General features: G+C 49.6%; 1 protein-coding gene across 1 annotated transcript in view; it reads left to right on the forward strand.

Moving 5' to 3' along the window:
- Positions 1–21,464, forward strand: part of FANCD2 (FA complementation group D2) — a 177,697-nt gene that overhangs the window by 109,412 nt on the left and 46,821 nt on the right. Inside the window, 3 exon segments of the mRNA XM_026657769.2 lie at positions 340–467; positions 2,429–2,528; positions 4,558–4,680. Coding sequence (XP_026513554.1) covers positions 340–467; positions 2,429–2,528; positions 4,558–4,680 — 351 coding nt within the window.

Here is a 21,464-nt window from a genome sequence, read left to right on the forward strand (position 1 = left end):
TATATATATATATATGTATGTATATATATATATAGTCTTTTGTCTGGCGAAAAAAAATTCCCTGGAACCTACCCTCCCCACCCCAATTTACATTAATTCTTATGGTGAAATTGGATTTGCTTAACATTGTTTCGCTTAAAATAGCATTTTTCAGGAAAATAACTACAACTTAAGCGAGGAGTTATGTATTGAGGCATCTGGTGCTGATCACCATTGAAGACAGGATGCCAGGCTAGCAGGATCTCAGGGTCTGATCTGGGCTGGCACTTCTTCTCTTTCTCTCTATATGTGTGACATATCTGCAATGTCTTCATCCCTTTTCTTTCCTGTCACCCACAGCGAGAGTTTTCACTACTTGCTGAATTTCCAGCACAGCGTTCCCAATTTCCAGTGTGCACTCACCCTCACTCAGCTCCTGATTGTCATTGCTGAAAAACCTGTGGCCAGCTGGAAAAAAGATAAAATAGGTAATGTGTGCAGAACCTCTTTTCCTGGACAGGTTCTCATGCTGTCCTTTATCTGTAATGCTTTGGCTTCTCACCAGGCAGTCTAGAAAACTCACTAACATGAATAACACTAAATGTATTGGAAGCTCTTTACCACCTGCTTTGTTATGTCAGTCACACAAGAAAACAGTGTACAGCTCCATTAGTTTATTTTTTTTTTAATAATTCTTTAGTCAGGAGAAATGAAGGCTCAAAGGCAAGATGGCTGAGAAGAAGTATTTAACAAGTTTAACTTAAGCCTATTCTACACAAAGTTTTAGTCCTGACTGAACTATTTTGGTTAGGGGGGTAATTTTACTGATAAAAATAAATTGGTACAACCACTAGTGTTGGCACAATTGTACCACTATAAAGGTGCTTGTAACAGTATAGCTTATTCACATAAATTAACGAGAATAAACTATAGTGGTATAACTGCATCCCAATTAGGGGACTGTTCCACCTTAACTATTTCTGTTCCTGACACTATACAGTAAAGTGATAGAAAAACTATAGACAAGCCCTAATAAAGCAAGAGGAGCAGCTCTTGCAAGCTGATTAGAGTTCACTTGCTAATGGGGACAGCAGCCACATGGGCTGAGAGATCTTCTTCCAAGGACTATGCAAGGAAGCTTGCTGGCCTTCATTTCCCATGTTCACCAGATACTGCTAAAGCTAAGCGTGCAAGTTTGCAGGCTCCTCTCTCAGCTGTAAAGTGTTGCATTCTAGCAGTGACTCAGATCCACAAAACTATTCAGAATTGTACACAGTTACATCCTCTCCCTGGGATGAAGTAGGGGTGAACTGTCTGCACTGGATAGTGTTACAAACTGCCCTTCCCCCAGAGCAATTCAGTCAGGTTTGAGAGACCCCCAGCGGGTTTTAACAAGTTATTGAAAATAACAATAAGACCTAACTGTATGATCCTAGGCTACAATACTGCAAGTAAGTAAAATCTCACTCCCTGCTGGGCGGTCCAGCCAGGCGTACCAGCTGCAGTCGGATGAATCTGTTTCTCTGTCTAGAGTATGTCACCAGTACACTACACACCACACAGAGAAGCTCTTAACACACTCGTATATACTCTAGGCTACGCATGCGCCCTGTGACAGGCACATACCCAGAATGTCCAGACGTGCCCTAACCATGGCTCCCCTTACTGCTGGAAAATGTGAACACATACTAAAAGATAAACATTAAAAACAAGAAAGGGTAAAGGTGGCTCACCCCAGAGACACGGGAGCATCTTAGGGTGCGGCCTGTGTCTGGGCTCTGTAGTCCCCTAACGAAAAATTTACTCTTACCTGATCATTTCCTTTCTTTGGCCATTTATGTCAGAGAAGCAGATGCAGCCTTTGGAGAAAGACAATTATTTCTGATTACAAAATTCTAAACTGTAAATTTGCCAGTTCAAATTAACATTAAAAGGCTGTGTCCAAAGAGAAAGTTCACCTGTCACTGGTAAACTAACATTTGAGTTAATACTTGTATGTCAGCATTGGAAAACCTAATTTTTGGTTTCCCAGGGGGGTGACACTTAACCCCGGCAGCAGGGAAAAACTGGTCTCTGGCTCCACAAACCAGAGGGAGGAAAGGAAACCTGTTGTAGCACTGTCAGACATGAATGAACAAAGAGAGAGTGACTCTGATAAGAATCACTGTGCCAGGCCAAGAGCTCACTAGACTTGTGTATAAATCTCATTAGTGTGGTAGTGATCTCTAAGGAATATGCCTTTCCCAACTCCCTGAGCTTTAGCACTTTGGCAGGCACCTGTATGGAGAACATAGGATCTGCTTGAAATGGAATTACATTGTAATTAGCCAGAAGCATTCAGCTATCCTGCATTTGTATGAGGGAGAAGAAAATTGTCTTGGACACTTGTATTCTCAGTGAGACAAAACACATCCAGGTCCCTCCTCAACTTATTGCTTATCTTTGACAGCTTCACTTGCTAAACAGTTCCTCTGCCAGTCATGGATGCAGCTCAGTGGCATGCGAGAGAAGGGTAGCCAGTTCAGTGATGCGCTGCACACTTTGCTCTGGTAAGCATTCTTTGCTTCTGTGCAGTAACTTGGTTTCTGAGAGCAAACTCTCTTCATAAACAGTTTTACTCTGTGTCTGTTCAGGTATTCTGGCTAGATCAAGCCAAGGGGTTCTTTTAGAGCGGGGTGGGCAAACTACAGCCCATGGGCTGGATCCGGTCCATCAGGGCTTTGGATCCAGCCTGCAGGATTGCCACCCCTGTGGCGCTGCGGGCCCCGCGCCACTCCCAGAAGCGGTCGGCACCAGGTCCCTGCGGCCCCAGGGCGGGAGGGTGGGCAGACGACTCCGTGTGCTGCCCTCGCCTGCAGGCACCGCCTCCAACAGCTCCCATTGGCTGGGAACGGGGAACCGCGGCCAATATGAGCTTCGGGGGAGGTACCCATAGGCGAGGGCAGCGCGCAGAGCCCTCTGCCTTCCCCCTCCCCCAGGGACTGCAGGGACATGGTGCCGGCTGCTTCTGGGAACGGCGCTGCCCTGGCCCTGGTGTGCGCCGCTGCCACCCTGGAGCCGCTCCAGGTAAGCGGCGCTGGGCCGGAGCCCGCACCCCAACCCCCTACTGCACCCCAATCCCCTGCTCTGAGCCCCCTGCTGCACGTTGCCTGCACCCCAACCCTCTGCCGCACCCCGCACACTTCCTGCACCCCAACCCCCTGCCCTGAGCCCCCTGCTGCACTCTACACTCCTTCTGCATCCCAATCCCCTTCCCTGAGCCCCTTCATACACCCCGCAACCCTCCTCCGCCCCAACCCCTTGCCCTGAGCCCCTTCCTGCACATCACACCCCCTCCCATACCCTGCACTCCCTCCTGCACCCCAACCCCCTGCTCCAGCCCTACATTCATGGTCCTGCATGCAATTTCCCAACCCAGATGTGACCCTCAGGCTGCAAAGTTTGCCCTCCCCTGCTTTAGTGCGCAATGTGCTGAAATGCTTTTCCAGGAAGCCTCGTCAGGCCTGAGGGGACAGGAAAGAATATAAACAGTTCTTGAAAAACAGATTGGAACAGTTTTCATAACCTGTTTCCCCCCCCAAGACAAATAAGATAGGAAGCAAACAATAATCCTACAGCATGTGCAAACTGTGTCTGGAGACTGATGTTTGTGCAACTGCTTATTGGAAAATGCAGTTTCAAAAGCAGCCATTTTAAAATCTTTTACTTTCAAAAGGATGTTAATCAATATCATCAAAACTTTCTCAAGGTGTCTCTGAAACTGGACCCACAAATCTGAAAGTATGAAGAATTTTATTTTTAGTTAGTAGGGGATCGAAAGCAGCCTTATATTGATGCCACGGTTGAAACCTTAACTATGGAGAGGCATCCACCTCTCTGCATTAAACCATACACCTGCAGAACCAGGCTTAGAACTCTGTACCTATAGTTCCAGAAACACAGGCCTCTACCACTTGAGTTAAAGGAAGAACTCTGTTAGACCCCCAAGCCTTATGTTTTTTCTACACTGAATTTGTCAGTACAGTCGAACACACATACACATGCATGTGTGTGTGAGCATGTGCATGTGTATATATGCATTCTGCAGTGTAAATGGGCTGTAGTGTAGTGTCTGATTCTGCTTCTATTAAAGACAATGGTAAAAAGCTCTAATTGAGATCAGCGGGAGCAGGACTGACCCAAAACTAACCACAACAAATAGTTGTTAATATTTTTGCTTAATTGCAACCTATTTCTTCAGGTGTAGCTGCCATGTGAGTTTAAGGAGTTCTAACTCTCTGGAAGGTGGTGGCAGGGGAGACTATAACTAGCCGTTGAAGAGCTAGGGAGAAAGGTACAGGTTCAAATCAATGATTTTCAATGACATGTAACTTAGGGACAGTTTGATGAATTTTCCTCAGACTTTACAGGAACATTCTCCTCTGCAATCAGAATAAATCTTGCAATCTTCAGGCCCAACCAGTTTTCTACGCCAAAGTTACAAGGTAGAGGGAGATCAGGAATGGGCTTTGTAATGGAAGCTACTGTCCTGCCCCTGCATAACATGTACTGACTTGCTATCCTGATGTTTGGGTTCAGTGTATATATGGAGCACACAGACAACATCTTGAAAGCTGTGGAAGACATCTCCAGTGTTGGGGTCCCAGAGCTGATTAATTCTGCTAATGATGGATATTCTTCTACTTACCCCACGCTGACCAGGTAATAACATCAACAAAGACCTTGAATCTCATGTGCTCCACAATAGCAATCACTGGCTTCCAACATTCAGATATCTTATTGTCTGATCTGTCTTGTTTTATGTTAAAGTTTCACGCTAGTAATGTTGATACATCTGGGAACTGCTAGGCATTTTCTTAGCAGTTCACATTAAATCTGTACAAAGTCAGCTTTAGCCCGTGACAAAATTCCACCATGCTTCGGAGCAGGGTTAAGTTTATTATTCCTGAACCAATGCTAATAGATGAACATACAGCAGTCAATCCTTGGGTGCTGATGGCCAGTCTGGAAGGTTGTGGTGGTGTACGGTTGTGATGGTTCTCAGGGTGCCTAAGACTGAGTCACCTTGTTACCTTCTGCCTCCAGTGAGAGGGAGACTTGCTTGTGCTTCACTGGGAGTCAGCTCCCTGATGTCTCCAGTCTGTCAGCCACCTAGACAATCGCCTCTGGGCTATGCCAGCCCCTGCTTTGCCTTGCAGGTAACAATAGATGCACCCCCAGTCCCCGAGCCTCTTTGATGAGTTTCCCTGTTACGATCAGCCCTTTATCGACTGAACATTCACAGAAATACCAGGTCTGCTGTCCCCAAGGGAACTGTGTACACACCAGTTTGAATGGTTCAACTCAGGATCAGCTCCTTATACAAAACCACAGCACTGAGGTATATTTAAACAATCATAAGTTTATTATCCAAGAGCATACTTCCAGTATAGATACATAACTCCTGAGATTGTAGTGGTATATAATTTTACAATGCTACTCACAACTGTGTGACACTGGCTTTCCTTTGATACCTTACATGACATTTTTTGATGAACCAGGATATACGTACCAGAATCAGGATATACTTGTAACCAGTGCCATCCCAACATCAAGGGAAGGGATTCTACTCCACATATTTCTTGGTCCCCCAAAAGAATGGGGGATGGAGACCAATTCTTGATCTACACCAACTAAATGTATTCATCTGAAAATCGAAATTCTGCATCGTGACATTGACATCAATAATCCCCTCTCCAGAATAGGGCACATAGTGGCTCTTGACATGTAAGATGCTTATGTTCACATAGACATTTATCTATCGCACAGAAGGTTCCTCATTGGGCAAGACCACTAACAACTCACAGTCCTCCCATTCGGACTAGCTACAGCACCCAGGGTCTTTACAAAAGTCCTTTCAGTGGTGGTGGCTTGGATGAAAAGAAATGGCTTACTGTCTTTCCATATGACAACGACTGGCTCCTGACAGGCAGATCCAGCAGAGAAGTCCAGTCAGTGACCCTATTCCTATTCTGTCTACTATCTTCCCAGGGAATCTGTCAACAACGAGAAGTCCACTTTGACCCCCACGAGGTCCATAGACTTCATAGGAGCAACCCTTCATTCCACTACAGCAAGAGCCTATCTTTCCATGAAGAGATTGCATGCCATGAGTGACCTTGGACTACTGTCAGGATCTGTCTTTCCCTCCTAAGGCACATGGCCTCATGCACCTACATATCACCATTTGCCAGGCTTTATCGCTATTGCCTGTGAACCTGGCTTCAGTCTGTCTACTCACCAGACAAAGACAACCATCAATGCCAGAGTAACAATTCCAGCCATTGTTATGGCCTCTCTCTTTTGGTGGACATACACAGAGGAAGTTTGGGTGGGACTTCCTTTTCTCCCACCAATATCCAAGATGACTGTCATCACAGATTCTTCCCCTTACGCTGAGGAGCCCTTTTCAACAATCACACTGCATAATGCACCTGGACCCCTCAGGAGGCCAGCTTGCACATCAACTTACTGGAATTAAGGTCAGTCTATAGGGTCTGCAAACATTTTCCTTCCGCTCATCTGATCCCAACACATCCAGGTAATGTCAAACATTATGTCGACTGTCTTCCACATAAACAAGCACATGAGGAAAAGATCCCTCTCCCTGTGTGTAGAGACAATGGACCTCTGGAACTGGCATATCAGAAATCACATAAGCCTATCTGCAGTATACCTGTCAGGTGCACAGAACTCCCTAGCAGACAGTCTCAGCAGATATTTTTCAACAGACCATGAATGGAAGATTCATGATTCCTTTTTGAGCTAGATCTTCCCCAATGGGGAGCACCATCTTGGGCTCTCTTTGCCTCGCAGGTGAACAAGAAGTTCCCCTGTAGTGCTCCAGAAAAGCTCTAGGCTGCAACTCAAAGGCCGATGCTCTGCTGATATCCTGGATGAACCACCTCAGATATGCCTTCCTTCTCATCCCACTAATACCACAAGTCCTGCAAATGATCCATCACAACAGGGCTCCAGTCATCCTTATTTCGCCCAACAGGCCGAAACAGTCCTGGTTCTTGGGCCTCTTGACAATTTCAACCTGTCTGCCCATTGACTTCCGACTGTTTCCGGTTCTGCTGACACAATACAACAGTATGATCGGTACCCCAGTCTAGGACCTCTGCAACTCAGGGCATGGTATTTGTATGGGTATCAGACATAGAGCAATATGTTCAGTGGCAGTTCAATCCATTCTCAAACAAAGCAGGAAGGATTCTATCTGACCAAATGGAAGCGTTTCTCCTCTTGGTCACAACAATGCCAGTTATCTCCAGAGACCGCTGGGATTCCTGTTATTCTAAAACACCTACTTACCCTTAAGACATCAGGCCTCTCTACTAGTTCCCTAAGGCTCCATCTTGCAGCAATCAGCGCCTTTCATCCTCCAGTTGAGGACCATGCTATCTTTACTTATCCTATGACAATTAGATTCCTGAGAGACTAATCAGAACTTTCACACTAGTGGTAAAACCAACACCACAATGGGATTTCAATCTCATCCTTTCAGTTCTCAGCAAACCTCCCTTAGAACCATTAGCTATGTCCCATCTCTCGATGAAAGTTGCCTTCCTAGTCTCCATCACATCAGCTAAAGGGGTGAGAGAGCTGGGGGCATTAATGGCGGATCTGCCATATACCATCTTTCATAAAGAGAAGGTCTCTCTTTGCTTCCACCCAAAATTCATCCCTAAAGTAATTTCGGAGTTTCACATGAATCAAATCATCCACTTACTGGTATTTTTCTTCACTGTGTAGACTTCCGACAGGCAGTGGCATTTTATTTACAGAGAACAAAAGCAATTAGAAAAATACCTAGATTTTTTTATCACCATAGAAGAGTGATCAAGGGGTCACGCTCTTTCTGCGCAGAGGCTCTCTAAGTGGATCTTGGGCTGCATCATCCTTTGTTACCAACTAGCTCACACTCTAACCCCCCCCCACCCCTGGGTGAGCACCCATTCCAAAAGAGTGCAATCAACCTCTGCAGCATTCCTGAAAGACATACCCTTACTAGATATATAGGGTGGCTACCTGGAGCTCCATACACACCTTTAGAAGACAGTATGCATTGGTCCAGACTTCTACTGCAAATACAGCTGTGCAGTCATCAGTACTACAAATGTCCATACCATCTGCATCCTCGCACCCATCTCATTTGACTACTGCTTACTAATCTCCCAAAGATGGAATAGGGACCAGCCCTCGAAGAAGAAATGGAGGTTACTTTCCTGTAACTGGAGGTTCTTTGACATATGTGTGGTCCCTATCTGTGATCTACTATTCACTCTCAGCCCCTCTGCTGCCGATTGTGACCAAATACATGGTAAGAAAAGGAAGTGGAGAAGCATCGGTCTTCAGCTCCCCTTAGTGCCCTCGGTTTGGAGCAATAGGAGAACAACTGCACATGTGTAGTCCAATGGACACTGCTTACTAAAAGTCTCTGGACTCAGGCGCATGGAGTGCATGCATACATGTGGAATACAGATAGGGACCACATATCTTGAAAAACCTCCAGTTACAGGTAAGTTACCTTCATTCTCCTTCTGCTGCCTTGTACTGTTAAACTGAGAGGTGCTGATCACTGGATGTATCACAGACCTCCTTGAACATGATGATTGTGAACTAGTCCTTGATGCTTTTGAACTCATGCTTCAGTTAACATAACTAAAAATAAGTTCTCACTGAAGACAAAAGGAGGTTTAGACTGAGTGGCTGGAAATCGGCTACAATTTGAGAGTTATGGGTGGCAGTTTTATTTTGGGGGGAATGTAATCACAGTATTTGCTGGGGGGAGGGAGAACTAGACATGTTTAATAGATTCTTAGATTCCAAAGCCAGAAGGAAACATTGTGAGCATCTAGTCTGACTTCCTGTAATAACGTAGGCCGCAGGACTGCCCCACAATAATTCCTAGAGCAGATCTTTTAGAAAAAAATCCCATCTTGAGTTAAAAATTGTCAGTGATGGAGAATCCACCATGACCCTTGGTAAATTGTTCCAATGGTTATTTACCTTCACTGTCAAAAGTGTACACCTTATTTCCAATCTGAATTTGTCTAGCTTCAATATCCAGCTATTTGGTCATATTATACCTTTCTCTGCTACTGTGAAGGCTTTCTAGTAAGGGAGGGGTAATTAGGGAATGGAGGAGGGGGGAAGGAGGGTTTGGGATTGCAGCGAAGGGGAAAGGGATGAATGGTAGGAGAGGCAAGATAGGTTGGGGACTCAGTTGAGGTAGGCATGGCACCACACAGCTCTCCCAGTGGACCCCTGCAGCTCTTGCAGTGGACTCCAGTACCCCTAGCCCCCAGCTCTGCCTGTGCATTCCAACCACCCAGCACCCCAAGCTTCCTGTACCCTGTAGTCCTGCCAGTATACCCAACTCCTCTACATCCCCCAGCTGTGCCAGTGGACCCCAACATTCCTAACCATCAGCTCTATCAGTGCATCCCCACATCCTGCACCTCAACCACCCTAAAGCCCCAGATCTATCAGTACACCCCAATCACTCTGCACCCCAATTTTCTTCATGCCACAGCTCTGCCAGTACACCCCAACCCCTGCACACCACAGCTCTGCCAGTGAATCCCTACCATGAACCTATTTTCTCTGCACCCCAACTTTTCCAGTTCACAGTGATCTCACTGCATTTTCCAACTCTGCGAGTGCACCCCAACCACCCTGCAGCTCCAACCCTGCCAGTGAATCCCAACAACCCTGCACCTCAACTCCATGCACTCCATAGCTCTGCCAATGCATCTCAACCACTCTGCACTGCAACCCCTCTGCACCCCCAGCTCTGCCAGTGCATCCCAACCCCCCACACTCCCCAAAATGTTGGGAAGTAGAAATTGACATGTGAATGCTTCCTGGGAGGGGAGAGATAATTAGGGGGCATAGGAGTGAGTTTGTGGCTGCAAGAAGGGAGGGGAAATAAATTGGGATGAGTGGTAGGGGAGGGGAGAGAGGTTGGGTACTCAGGTGAGGGAGGCTTGGATGTTAGAGGGAATGGAGGGGTGGGGTCTGGGGGGTGAGTGACAGGGGACCTGGGGAAGAATTGTCAGCCCCACACTCTCGCCTCTCGTGTTTGCCCAGTTCTAGAGGATTCTTGCTTCTTTAGACCCCGCTCCTTGCTCCTCTAATATGATCTGGGATATGGTGGGTACTTTTGCCTCTGGGGGTGTGAGCCCTTCTAGCTGCCCCCTGTGTGTGTGCCAGGGTCTGGGGGGACCTATGCCCATCTGCAGGGATTGGAACCTTTCTCCCCAGCCTTGTGTGAGCCAGGATCTCTGGAAGTCCTGCCCCTTTGAGTGGGGCGCTGAGAACCAGTAGACTGCATACCTCTCACAGGTTCTAAAGCAGTGGTTTTCAAACTGCGGGTCGTGACCCAGTACTGGGTCGTGGAATGTAAGGCACTGGGTTTTGGCGGCTCTGGTCAGCAACACCAACCGGGCCGTTAAAGTCCCTTTGGCGGTGTTGCCTGGCGAAGGCAGGCTAGTCCCTACCTGTTCTGACACCACGCTGCGTCCTGGAAGTGGCCAGCAGCAGGTTTGGCTCCTAGGCCAGGGCGTTGGGGTGGGCGGTGCTTGCGGGTGAAAGCTAGGTGGAGCTGCTTGCGCACCTCTGCCTAGGAGCTGGACCTGCTGCTGGCTGCTTCCAGGGCGCAACGCGGTTCACGGTGCCAGGACAGGTAGGAAGCCTGCCTTAGCACCCCTGCTGCACTGCTGACTGGGAGCTGCCTGAGGTAAGCCTGTGCCCCAATCCCCTGCCCCAGCCCTGAGCACCCCAAAACCCAGAGCCCCTTCCTGTACCCAAACCCCTCATCCCTGGCCCCACCCCAGAGCCTGCATCCCCATCCCAGAGTCCTGACCCCCTCCCGCACTCCAACCCCCTGCCTCAGCCCTGAGCCCCCTCCTGCACCCCGAGCCCCCTCCTGCACCCCAAAGCCCTCACCCCTGCACTCCAACCCTCTGCCCCAGCCCTGAGCCCCTCCCACACCCCAAACCTCTCATCCCCAGCTCCGTTGGGCATCAACAATTTTCTTCAACTGGGTCTCCAGAAAAAAAGTTTGAAAACCACCCTTCTAAAGCACTCAGGAGGGGTTGGGAATACCCAGGGAGATAAATGGAACAGTTCACACATCTCAGAGCTATTGTTCCAGGCTCTATCATCTCCATGGGCTGAGAACATCACATTGAGATGAATGTGTCACTTTACTCCCCCTGAGCCTCTTAAACTGCAGATGCATGTGTAGAGGCCCCCTTTCCCTCCTTTGACCCTCTATCCTTCATGTTTAAAGGACAATGCTTCCAAGTGCTCTAAAATCCACATGTGTGCACAGATTTTCTTCAAATTTGCTATGACTTGTGGGAGTGCAGAGTAGGATGAGTGACTGCGAGTCGCAGCTCTCTCTCTGTCTGTCAAGGAGGGAGGACACGTCCCCTAGCTACAATGCCTCTGGAGCGACTCAATTCAGGGTGGAATTAGCCAACAGTTGGTAGGCCCAATCCTGCAGTCCAGGCCTGGCAGCAATTGAGTCTGTGAGACCTGACCCTCAGACGGCGGGACAGCCAGCAATTAAGGGCTTTGGTCTGCAGTCAGGCAGAGCAGCAGTGAGTCTAGGGGGACTCAGGCCCTTGAGCAGGGCGGGGCACCAACAGTTAAGGGGCTCTGACCTTGAGTCAGGGCAGAACAACACAGCAGTCTAGGGGGATCAGTTCTCTGGCAGGGCAGATAGCAAAACCGTCCAGCGTCCTAGCTCGGGTGGACGACAGACCAACGCAGGCCTCTTGGCTTAAAGGTCGGGAGGCTGCCACCCCCAGAGGTGTGGTGGCAGGGGGTAGGGAGACGCAGGCCCACCCAACTCCACTGCGTCCCAGCCCAGGGCCCTAACAGTGGCTGAGTAGTCCGCCACTGGATCAGCAGGGAATCCAGGCGCAACACGCTGGCCAGCTTGCAGTCAGTAACACAGCTGAACCCTATTCGGCTTCCTTGGGCTCCTTCCCATTCGGGGGTATCTGGATTCCAGTGTCATTGTTTGTCTCACCAGCGTAAATGACTAGAGGCAGCCCCAACAGCTCCTTGGCGTCTCTGGTGCCTGCCAGCTCCAGCAGTCCCTCTGGGTCTCTGGCACTGTAGCGGCTTCGGTGGGGTCCAAGCTCCAGCTGTGGGTGGGAGATGTCCTGCTCCTCCAGCAGCTCTTCTCCAACTGAGCTGGAGGGCCCGCCTTTTATATTTCCAGTTCCTGTCCTGCCCCTCTGCTTCCGGCTAGGTAGTCGCGGGTGTCCCGGCTCTGCCCACCAGGGGGCGGTTGTGGCTCTCTCCCTGTCCGTCAAGGAGGGAAACCACACTCCCTCGCTACATTTCCCCCCTCTAGTCCAGCCCCCACTCTCTGGGGCTGGTATGGTCCCCCTTCCCCAACCGGGAGAGACCATCAGTGCTTGCATTCTCCTTACCTGCCCTACGTTGCATGGTAAATGCAAACAGTTGAAGGGCAAGATACCACCTCGTTAGCCTCGCATTGGTGTCTTTCATTGTCTGGAGCCACTTGAGGGGGGCATGATCCATGACCACAAAGGAGGAGTCACCCAGGAGGTAATATTGAAGGGCCTCCACAGCCCATTTAATTGCTGGGGCCTCCTTCGTGATGGTCAAATAGTTATGTTCCCGGGGGAAGAGCTTTCGACTAATGTAAAGGACGGGATGTTCCTCTCCGTTGAGGGTCTGGGAGAGGACAGCCCCAAGTCGTCTGGACCACAAAACTATGAGAGAAATCAGAGCTATAAAGCACTGGTTTGTGGCAGAGATGGTCCTTTAGTGTCTGAAATGCTTCGGCACACTTGGGGGACCTGTGGATGCAGTGCGGCTGGTCCTTTGTTAAGAGTTGTGTCAGGGGATCGGCAATCGAGGGAAAGTTGGGAATGAAGCAGTGATAGTAGCCCACCAGCCCCAGGAATTGCTTCACTTGTTTCTTTGTGGTTAGGGCAGGGTGTTCTTGAATGGTCTGGACCTTCCCGACTAGGGGGCACACCTTCCCTCATCCCAGGACATACCCCAAGTAGGTGGTCTCCTGGTAGCCGATTCAGCATTTCTTGGGGTTAGCCATCAGCCCTGTGGCTCGGAGGGGTCGTAGGACTGCCACCACCTGGCTCAGGTGCTCCTCCCACTGATGGCTGTAGATCATGACGTCATCCAGGTAGGCCACAGCACACTCAAGTTGTGACTGGTTGATCCCTCAACCGCTGGAAGGTTGCAGGGACCCCATGGAGTCCAAAAGACGTGGGTAAACTGGTAGAGCCTGCTGGGGATAGTGAAAGCTGTCTCTTAGAATCATAGAATATGAGGGTTGGAAGGGACCTCAGGAGGTCATCTAGTCCAACCCCCTGCTCAAAGCAGGACCAATCCCCAGACAGATTTTTGCCCCAAATCCCTAAATGGCCCCCTCAAGGATTGAACTCACAACCCTGGGTTTAGCAGGCCAGTGCTCAAACCACTGAGCTATCCCTCCCCCTCTTCCTCTGAGCTATCCCTCCTCCTCTTCCTTTGAGCTTGGGTCCAGCGGGATCTGCCAGTACCCCTTCGTCAAGTCCAGGGTAGTGACATAGCGTGCTTCACCCAAATGGCAAGGAGTTTATCTACCTGGGGCATTGGGCATGCGTTGAATTTAGAAATGGTATTAACTCTCCGGAAATTAGTACAGAATCACCAGGTCCAATCTGGCTTAGGGACAAGCACAGTGCGGTTGCGCCATACATTTGCAACTGTTCTATGACCCCCTAGCTTCAGCATCACCTGCACCTCTTGTACCACTGCGTCCCACAGGCGGTGTGGGAGAGGTTGGGTGGTTTCACAAACTACCTCTCTGGGAGGGTGAGTTGGGGGTGTCCAGGTGACGTGCTGGGCCAGCAGGGTCTGCCCCAGTACTGCTGTGAATGTCTGGGTGAAGGCCTCCAACAGATATCTTGCTTGCTTTTGCTGCTCAGGGGTGAGGTTTCTCCGAGGAGGGGTTCCCCCGTTCCGCCAGAGTGGGGATTTGGGGCCCTAGGTCCAGATTGGGGGGATATGGGGTTATTAGCAGACCCTCCTGCTCATGCCAGGCCTTCAAGAGGTTTCCATGATAGATCTGGTGCTTTTTCCGTCACTCCGGCTGGTGGACCTCATAAGTAACAGGGCCAACTTGGCAGATGATTTCGTAGGGTCCTTGCCACCAGGCTAGCAGTTTGGACTCCTCGGAGGGGAGCAACACAAGGACCCAGCCCCTGGGTTCAAAGGTCCGTGCTTGGGCTCCCCGGTTGTAGGTTTGGGCTTGGGCCCCTTGGGCAGCCTGCAGATTTTCCTTTGTTAGGTCCCCAGCTCATGTCAGGTTCTCGTGCAGTCACAGGATGTATTGAAGGAGCTCCTGGGTCGGGGATGGGGTGTGCTCCCAGGTCCCCCGCATCAGGTCTAGCAGCCCCCATGGCTGGCGCCCGTAAAGCTGCTTGAATGGGGAGAACTGGGTGGAAGTTTGCAGTACCTCCCAAATGGCAAGCAGCAAAGGTGGGAGGAGTCTGTCCCAGTGGCACAACTCCTCCAGGGGGAACTTCCGTAGCATCCCCTGGAGGGTCCAATTGAACCACTTGACGAGGCCATCTGTCTGAGGGTGGTAAACTGAGGTTCGCCATTTTCGAATCCCTAGGAGACTGCACACTTCACGAAGCAGCCGTGAGGTGAAATTGGTCCCCTGGTCAGTTAGGATCTCACTAGGTAAGCCTACCCGAGCAAAGATTTTTAGAAGCTTGGCAGCGATGCTCCGTGCAGTGGTGGACCACAAGGGACAGCCTCGGGGAAGCGTGTGGCATAGTCAATGACTACCAGGATGTAGCAGTAGCCAGCCACACTCTTCGCAAGGGGTCCTTAGCAGGTCCCTGGCAACCCTTTTGAATGGTGTCCATAAGGTCACAGCATGTAGGGCCTGGCTGAATTCTGGCCAGTCCCACCCGAGGATGATGGGGGATGGGAGCTTCAGGGCGACCCCCACAGTCATCAGCCAGGTTATCCTATCAATCGTTAGGGATAGTTGAGCGCTTGGATACGCTTTCACATCCCCGTGGATGCAGCGAAGTCAGATTGGGCCGTGGATCAGGTCATTGTCCGGGACGAGGCACTTCCGCACCATAGTTTGGCCGCAGCTGGAGTCCACTAGGGCATCCACCTATCCACCATCATCCCATCAAGGCCGGCAGGGACTGTCACCGTGGGGTTGGGATGCTGGCGGGCATGGGTTTTTCCGGCATAAACTTTGCCAAAGGAGCAGTCCATGGCAGGGCACTGCCTCTGGAGGTGTCCAAAGTGGCCACAACTAAAACAGGGCTCGATCTCAGCTGGTTCTTCGAGTGGAGTCCCTGTGGGTGCTCCACTTTAGGTGATTGTGCACCCCTGCGCCTCTAGTCAGAGAATTTCAACAGCAGTACCTGGCTGGGCCGCACATGCACTCTCCCTGTCTCGCGCCTGCAGCGGCAATTAACTAGTGCTGTGCAGCCACCCCACTTCTCCCCGTTCCTTCTCAACCACTCTTAGTCAGAGTCGGAGCTCCAGCAGTGCCTCACTAACTTTACCTCAGACCATAGTGTTAGCAGTACATAACAGCTAGATTAGTGTTAGTCTGTAATAGTTAGGTTAGTTTACTAAGACCCTTTCTTTTTTTTATTTCTTCCCCGTTTAAAAAACAAAACAAAAAACCTTTATCGTTTTGTCCCACTTGGGGTATTTTCTTCAAAATGCCAGGACCTCCAGGCTTTAAACGTTGCCTCTCCTGCCACGAGGTAGTTCCACTTTCAGGTGGACACTCTCAATGTGTCCAGTGCCTGGGGGAAACACATGTACCCCAAAAGTGCACCCATTGCCACAATCTCAAGGCTCGCACAAGAAAGACATGAGACCTTCAATTAAAACTTATTCTTATGGAGAAGTCCCCCCATCCAGTCTCAGACCCAGGGCCACAAGCTTCTCCCAGCTGCTAATCGCTGAATGCAGCATCTGACATGGCTCCCTCCTCCTCTACCCCACACGGCAGGGACCTGTCTCCTAAATGATGTGCAAAGAGGAGAGCTACCACCTCTCCTACCAAGTCCATGTCAAAGAGGAAGCGTTCCCCTACTCAGGCTCCAGCATCGGTACCGACTGCACTGCGGCAAAGTGCCTACAAGTCAACAGGGACTTCTGGAACTGTCAAAGGTACAGACCATACACAGGCAGCCTCTAAAAAGGAAGGCAGAGAAAAGACTGCTCATTCCACCATGGCACTGGTGGCACCAACTAAATACTCAGTGCCCAGTGCCTCTGCAGTTTCTAAAGGCACTGAAGCCACTTGCTGGCTCTTTGCCGCGTAGCAAGGATGCATCGGCACCGAAGTTTGCTCCGTCCCCCTTGATGCAGTTGATGTCGGCACCTGTTCCTCAGGCACTGCAACACCTCCTGGTACCGCAGGAACTCTCAGCACCACAGCAAATGCAGACATCTCTGCTGGTACCGAAGTTACAACAGTTCCTTACACCTATGGACCTGTCAGTGGCCCTGGCACCTGAGTCACCTCTCCTTGGTACCAACAGTGCTTTGCTGTTTTCACCACCGCACTCACCACTGGCTACATCTGCCCCTGTCTCCTCCAGCGAGGAGGACAAAGAAGGGGAAGTTTTTCCATCCCAACACTCCTCACCTTTGCAAGGCAGTATCAGATCTGAGCCACAAATGCAGCCTAGGCATCACTCCAGATCAGATTTCCAGGGATGGTATGGACACCCATGGGGACCTCCACCAGTGCTTTTCCCACCACAATGGCCCCTCTGGGACCTGTGGGCAGCGTACAGGCAATACTACTCTGAACCCCCGCTGGGTTCCATGGAAGCTCATAGAGTCTCCTCAACAGCATCAACGGTGCCACTTGATGTTTCCCATGTGCAATCTTTTGAGGAAACAGAGGAGGTTGTGAACTAGGAGGCTATTCCTGTCACCAACCCTCCTCCCTCGCCTGAGACCATCATGCCTCCGCTACCTACTACCGGAAATCAATTCAAACAGTTTCAAGATCTGTTTAAAAGGATATCTGACACGCTCCAAATACCCCTTGAGGAAGTCACTGAATCACAGCACAAGCTCTTGGACATACTCCGCACATCGACCTCCTCCAAGTTCGCCCTACCGATTAATGCCACAATCATGGAGTCCGCCACAGCCATCTGGCAGACTCCTGCCACAATCCCACCTACATGTAAGAGGGTGGATAAAAAATATTACATTCCTTCGAAAGGGCTGAAGACTCTCTCACCCCCAGCCAAACTTTCTGGTGGTAGACGCAGTTAATGAACATGGCAAGCAACATTATTCCAGGACCACCCCGTACGACAGAGTGGAAGAGACTGGATCTACTCAGCCGCAAGGCTTATTCATTAGCGACATTACAATTTAGAATCACTAATTATGAAGCCCTAATGGCAAAATACAACCACTATTCCAAACTATCTGAATTTATTGACTGCATACCTGAAGAAAAAAGAGAACAGTTTACATCACTCATCTCAGGACACCTCTTGGCCCGCACAGCCCTTCAGGCATCTTTGGATTCCGCTGGTACGGCAGCTAAGTCCATCACTATGGCCATTGTAATGCACCGAGCCTCCTGGCTTCACTTGTCAGGGTGAAGGGAGGTGCAATCCACAGTAGAGGATCTCCCGCTCGAGGGTCCAAAACTGTTCACAGGTAAGACCAACAAATCCCTCCGCTAACTAAAGGATTCGAGAGCCACTCTCAGATCTCTTGGCATATATACACCTGCAACAAAACGTAAACAGGGCATGTATTACACCTCACAACGTTCTAAACAGGCTCCCTATATGCAGACCCAGAGACAATACAATCCTCATTTGCACAGACAAAGACCACCCAAACGTAGAACAAACTCTTCTCAATGCACTGCACCATAACGATCTATCCCTAAACATCAAATTTGAAGGTTTGGTCGAGGGCTTGGCAGACCTCCCCCAATTACCAGGGCTGACACCACTCTCCATCAACCATCCATTTACAGGTCATCTAATACCATTCTACCCAATATGGCAAACCATCGCTTCCGACAAATAGGTATTGGAAATAATCAAAACAGGATACTCCATCCAGTTCTTCTCAATCCCCCCTACCCACCGTCCCTCCCCATCCCTTCTCAGGGACCCCTCTCACGAGCTCCTCCTGAGACAGGAAGTAGAGTACCTTCTACAACTCAGTGAAGTAGAACCAGTGCTGCTACAACACAAGGAGAAAGGGTTCTATTCCTGTTATTTTTTTAACCCAGAAAAAGTCTGGGGGATGGAGACCTATTCTCAGTCTCAGGAACCTAAATAAATTTGTCAAAACGCAACGATTCTGTGTGGTTACTTTAGCAACAATCATTCCAGCTCTGGAACGAGGGGGTTGATTTGCAGCCCTTGACCTGCAATATACTTATTTTTACGTCACCATTCATCCAGCACACAGACGATTCGTCCGATTTGTCGTTGGGCAGGATCACTATCAATACACGGAACTGCCCTTTGGTCTTTCCACGGCTCCTCCAGCATTTTCCAAAGTTTTGATAGTGGCAGCAGCCAACCTACACAAGCAAGGGGTAATGATATACCCATATTTAGATGACTGCCTCCTCAAGGCTCCCACTCGGAAAGAAGCCATCGAAGCTACACAAAAGACAATATCACTCTTCACAAACCTCAGCCTGCAAATAAACCTTCAAAAGTCAACATTAACACCAGTTCAAGAACTGGAATTCATTGGGTCCCATCTAAACTTGCTAGAAGCGAAAGCCTCTTTACCATTTCACAAATTTGTCACCCTAGTGAACCTGATCAATACCATGGTGAGCAGTCCACAAACATCTGCCAGGACCTGCCTCTGAGTATTGGGACACATGGCGGCGACCGTTTATGTTGTCCGACAAGCCAGACTGCGCATGTGCTGCCTGCAGGGGTGGCTCAGGACGGTGTACCTCCAACACAAATAGTCTGAAAAAACTTTTAAACGTGCCAACAAAAGTCAAAAGACTCCCTTCAGGGTGGACCCGCTCGCACAATGTGTGTGCAGGTATCCCTTTTCTATAGACTTCCCCAAACTGATACTCACAATGGATGCCTCCCTATTGGGGTGAGGTGCCCACTTAGACAATCTCACCATCCAGGGCAGATGGTCTTCTTCGGAATCAATGCTGTACATAAATGTTCTGGAATTGTGAGCAGTTCGCAATGCTTACACACATTTCCTGCCTCTGATCAAAAACAAGGCAATAGAGATCATGACGGACAATGTGGCCTGCATGTTCCACATAAACAAACAAGGAGGAGCGAGGTCACACTCCCTATGTGCGGAGGCCATAATGCTGTGGACATGGTGTATTCAGCCCATCTCCATATCAGCTGTTGTTAGATGTTTGGCTGCGTGTGTGTGTTCTTTGTGTGCTGTCCCAGCTCTGCGCAGATACTTGGCACAGCAGACCTCAATCGAACTGCCCAATGACCACAAGATCTGTTAAGGTATGAAGGTGCCCGGCCAGGTTTATTGTCGACGAAGCAAGGTAATAGCACCTGACAGACTCTACGAGGATACTAAGACATGTATGCCTGTGACAATGGACGCAGCTCAGTGAATGGCAGGATTTTCCATTCCCCCCTAGGCTGGATGAAGGGTTAAGACGAGGTATTCCAACATTTATAATCTGAGACAAATAATCTGGGATAAAGAAATTACGTATCACCTTACATGTTTCATGACATTTGTTACCTCCCCTTGTACTTTCCTCCTGATGTCTCAGACAAAACATTCCTATTAACTACTTGTCTTTGTACTTTTACTCCTGAGGTTTCAGACAAAATATCACTATTCATCACTTTTGTCAAACCATTTTATCATGTGCTAGGTTGGAGTGTTCTTGTGCTGGCTTGCTGGAATGTGTTTACATATTCAGTGAGTTTTAGCAATGCTAGCAATACTGGTGCCAAGTTCATATACTGGACACTGCCTTGCAGGCAAGCATCTGCTTTTGACAGGGCCTGATTGTTGCTCATAGCATAACTTTTGCTGACTTTGGTTAAGGCCCCACACCAGGCCCGTACTCTCTCTTTCTACTACATCAGCCACATACCTACCAGGATCTCAGAACATCACTGCAGACATGGTAAGCCAAAAGTTCTCCCACGACCACAAGTGGGAAATAAAGACCTCAGTGATTCACAACATATTCCAACAATGGGGCTTCCCCATAAAAGGTCTATTTGCCTCGAGTTGGAAAAGTGAATGTCCAACATTCGGTTCTGGAGCAGGCCTGGGACTAAGATCCAGAGGCGACACCTTCATTCGATAGGATGCGCCTCTCCTATATGTCTTTCCCCCAACCTGTTGCTGGCCAGGGTTATCCACAAGAACAGAACCAACCAAGCCAAAGTCATCCTGATAGCCCCAGCCTGGCCCAGGCAAACCTGGAATCCATGCCTACAACAGATATCCGCATGCCAACGTCGTGTCCTCCCACTTCTTCCAAACCTCTTATCACAGGACACAGGCCAGACCTTGCATCCAAACCTGGAGACACTCCATCTAGGAGCTTGGCTCCTCAGTGGTTCCAAGGCAAGGAGATGATCTGTTCTGAGGAAGTTAAAGATATTTTGTTAAACAGCAGACTGTCAACTACACGCAAGTGGAATAGATTTCACATGTGTCTAAACCAGGAGTAGGCAAACTACGGCCCACAGGCTGGATCCGGCCCGTCAGGGCTTTGGAGCCGGCCCACAGGATTGCCACCCCTTTGGCGCCGCGGGCCCCGTGCCACTCCTGGAAGCAGCCAGCACCACGTCCCTGCGGCCCCCGGGGGAGGGGGTGCAGAGGGCTCCGTGCGCTGCCCTTGCCTGCAGCACCGCCCCCCGCAGCTCCCGTTGGCCGGGAACGCATCCCCACACACACCCTGCACTCCCTCCTGTGCCCCAGCCCTACATTCATGCCCTGCATGCAATTTCCCCACCCAGATGTGGCCCTCGGGCCAAAAAGTTTGCCCACCCCTGGTCTAAACAAACAAATAGAAGCCATTACCTCTACCCTGCCAGTAGTCCTGGATTACTTACTCCAATTTAAGAAATCTGGTCTCTCAATGAGCTTGATATGAGTTCACCTGGCAGTGATCACGATCTTCTGCCACAAAGTTGATGGGGTCTCAGTCTTTGCACATCCAATTACCAAAAGATTCCTACAGGGTGTACGTAACATCTACGCAGAACCCAGAGCCCCAACTCCTCCATGGGACCTCACTCTAATTCTTCAGTCCCTCACAAGTGCCCCTTTCAAGCCTTTGGCTATGTACGCACTACCATACCTGTCCATGAAAGTTGCTTTTCTTGTTGCCATCATGTCTGCAAGGCGTGTAGGAGAACTCAGGA

Source organism: Terrapene carolina, unplaced genomic scaffold, assembly GCF_002925995.2.
Source record: "Terrapene carolina triunguis isolate 2854851 unplaced genomic scaffold, T_m_triunguis-2.0 Scaffold310, whole genome shotgun sequence".
Classification (NCBI taxonomy): Eukaryota; Metazoa; Chordata; order Testudines; family Emydidae; genus Terrapene; species Terrapene triunguis.